Raw genomic sequence first — 2,673 nt, 5'->3', positions numbered from 1 at the left:
TGCAATGAAAGAGATACTTTCATGGATCTCAGAAAAAAATGCAAAGATAGGCATTAAAAAGGAGATAATTTAAAAATTTCAGATAAGAAATTATAAGAGGAGAGCTGTAGTTAGGTCTAGGTTGTTTATAGGTTAAGCAGTGGTTCTTAATTGAGATAATTTTGCCCCATAGGAGACATTTGTGAATTTCTGGAAACATTTTGGCTGTCACAAGTGGGGAGAGGTGTTAAAGGGTATTGCCTACTGGTAGATACCAGAGATGGTGTTAAACATCATATAATATACAGAAAGCCCTCCACAACAAAAATTATCTGGTTTAAATGTCAATACTACCAAGGTTGAAAAATCCTGAATTGGGAGAAAAAGAAACCAGCAGGGCGGTGGGTATTAAACCTAGGCTCCACTTATGAACCCAGAGGCAAGATATTTTTGTTACAGACACCTTATACTCTTCAACTAACCTTCAGTGTTGAGAAGGAAATATGTCAAATGCCACCCAGTTTCTTTATTCATCATTGTATTTAAGACTTCTGAGTTCATCATCATCACAAATACACATAGAAGGGAGAAGTATTTCTGATAAATCGGCTGGGAAATTATCTCAACAAAGAGATTAGCGCTATGGTGAAGGGAATGGGCCCAGGAGAAAATTCTTGGTGTAAATGTTGGTGCTAGCTAAGATTGAGTTACAAAGTAGAGAATGATGTTGATTTTCTGTTTTCCCTCATTCTAAGACACCTTGTCTCCAAGGTTGTAAATACCTATTTTTAAAGCATGGCAAATGTATACCATAACGTGATGAGAGGAGCAAATCAAACTTGCTCTCTACCTTCCTGTGGCATGTAAGACAATAAGAATGGTTACTCACTTCTATCTCCCACGCAATCAACCAATAAATAAATAAAAGAGAATTTTTCAAGAGAGGTCACAGAAATTTCTATGTATGAAAATAACTCCAGGAAAATTTTATGATCAGTCAGTATTGGAAGTTGTTCCCTTTATTTTATTCAATGTTAATGTGACTTTGCTTTTTAGTGGAATGCTGCACAAAAATAATTATTGTAAAAAGGATCGAATGAGAAGTTATTGGTTTCAATTCTGCATTCTTTGGCATGCAGAGAAAATTCTTCCAGGAAAGAACCAGTCATGTTAGAAGACAGTTAATGACATTAGATTTTACAAAGTTCTTTTTTATATAATCTTGTGATTGATACAGATTTCTAGGTTTTAGCAATCATTCCTTCTGTTATAACCAGCATTTGAAGATTTCATTTGCTATTTGAAAAGCTATCCAATAATCTATCATTCTTGCTATCATAGCTTGAATTTTGTATGTTATATAGACCACTAAAAATGTTTATATATTAGATAGTAAAAAATGATACCCATACCTTGAATGCAGTGCTTGATTTTAGTCTGGCATTAAAGTTTGTGAATGTACGCACTGTGCATTCTAATATGTTAATTTTTCCATCCTCAGAATTGCTATTAAGGCAAGAAAAAAAAAAAGAATGATCAACAAGAGCTACTTCAATGGATTTATACTCCTTGGATTCACAGGGCACCCTCAGATGGAGATGATTATCTCTGGGGTTGTCTTTTTCTTCTACACCATTGCCTTGATGGGAAATATGGCCATCATCCTGCTGTCTTTCCTGGATGACCATCTCCAAACTCCCATGTATTTCTTCCTTAGAAATTTGGCAGCCTTAGATCTCTGTTACAGCACAAATATAGTCCCACAGATGTTGGTCAATATCTGGGGTAAAAACAAGAGAATAACCTTTGGTGGTTGTGCCTTTCAACTTTTCACTGATATGGTACTGTGCTCAGTTGAATGCATTCTTCTAGCTGTAATGTCTTATGACAGGTTCAATGCTGTCTGCAAGCCTCTGCACCATATGGCTATAATGAACTCACAGCTTTGCCAGGGATTGGTGGCCATGGCCTGGTTAGTTGGTGTTATTAACTGCATGATCCTTTCCCCCTATGCCATGAGCCTTCCGCGATGTGGAAACCACAACCTAGACCACTTTTTTTGTGAAATGTCTGCAATGATTAAGATTGCATGTGTGGACACCACAGCCATGGAGGTAACCACATTTTCCATGTGCCTCATTATAGTTCTTGTTCCTCTTCTTCTCATTCTGGTCTCATATGGCTTCATTGCTGTAGCTGTACTCAAGATCAAATCTGCAACAGGGAGACAAAAAGCATTTGGGACTTGTTCCTCCCATCTCATTGTGGTATCCATCTTCTATGGGACTCTAATCTACATGTACATACAACCAGGAAACAGTTCAAATCAGGATGAGGGCAAACTTCTCAGTATCTTTTATTCCATTGTTACCCCCAGCTTGAACCCATTGATCTACACACTAAGGAATAAAGAGTTCAAGGGGGCCATGAAAAGGCTGATTGGAAAAGAAAAGCATTTCATGGACACAACACCACACTGATGTTTTTTCCCCAGCAATCTCCAACTTGAAACCTTATTTTGTAATCATCACCTAAGCAAAAGAATATAATCAGAGAAAATACAATAAAAATAAAATAAAATTCAATGCATTTATTGAATAATTAATACATGCTAACATGTGCACAAAACCCATGTTTGACATGAAATTACAAATGGAGTGCCAACATTAAAAATAACTTACACTGATGCACTGA

At 36.6% G+C, this 2,673-nt stretch overlaps 1 protein-coding gene across 1 annotated transcript; it reads left to right on the top strand.

Moving 5' to 3' along the window:
• The first annotated feature begins 1,420 nt into the window (after window positions 1–1,420).
• On the top strand, window positions 1,421–2,459 carry LOC135232782 (olfactory receptor 2W1-like). Its single transcript, XM_064293805.1, has one exon. It carries the CDS (start codon window positions 1,512–1,514, stop codon window positions 2,457–2,459), a length of 948 nt encoding a protein of 315 aa, XP_064149875.1. The 5' UTR covers window positions 1,421–1,511.
• The last annotated feature ends 214 nt before the right edge of the window (window positions 2,460–2,673 follow it).

The sequence above is a fragment of the Loxodonta africana genome, chromosome 1 (assembly GCF_030014295.1).
Source record: "Loxodonta africana isolate mLoxAfr1 chromosome 1, mLoxAfr1.hap2, whole genome shotgun sequence".
NCBI classification, from domain to species: Eukaryota; Metazoa; Chordata; class Mammalia; order Proboscidea; family Elephantidae; genus Loxodonta; species Loxodonta africana.
Note: the sequence above shows the minus strand (reverse complement) of the source record. Positions and strands in the feature narration are given on the sequence as shown.

What these genes read in the sequence shown, in the direction of transcription:
- LOC135232782 (XM_064293805.1), top strand. Translation starts at nt 1,512, where the DNA reads ATGATCAACAAGAGCTACTTCAATGGATTTATACTCCTTGGATTCACA.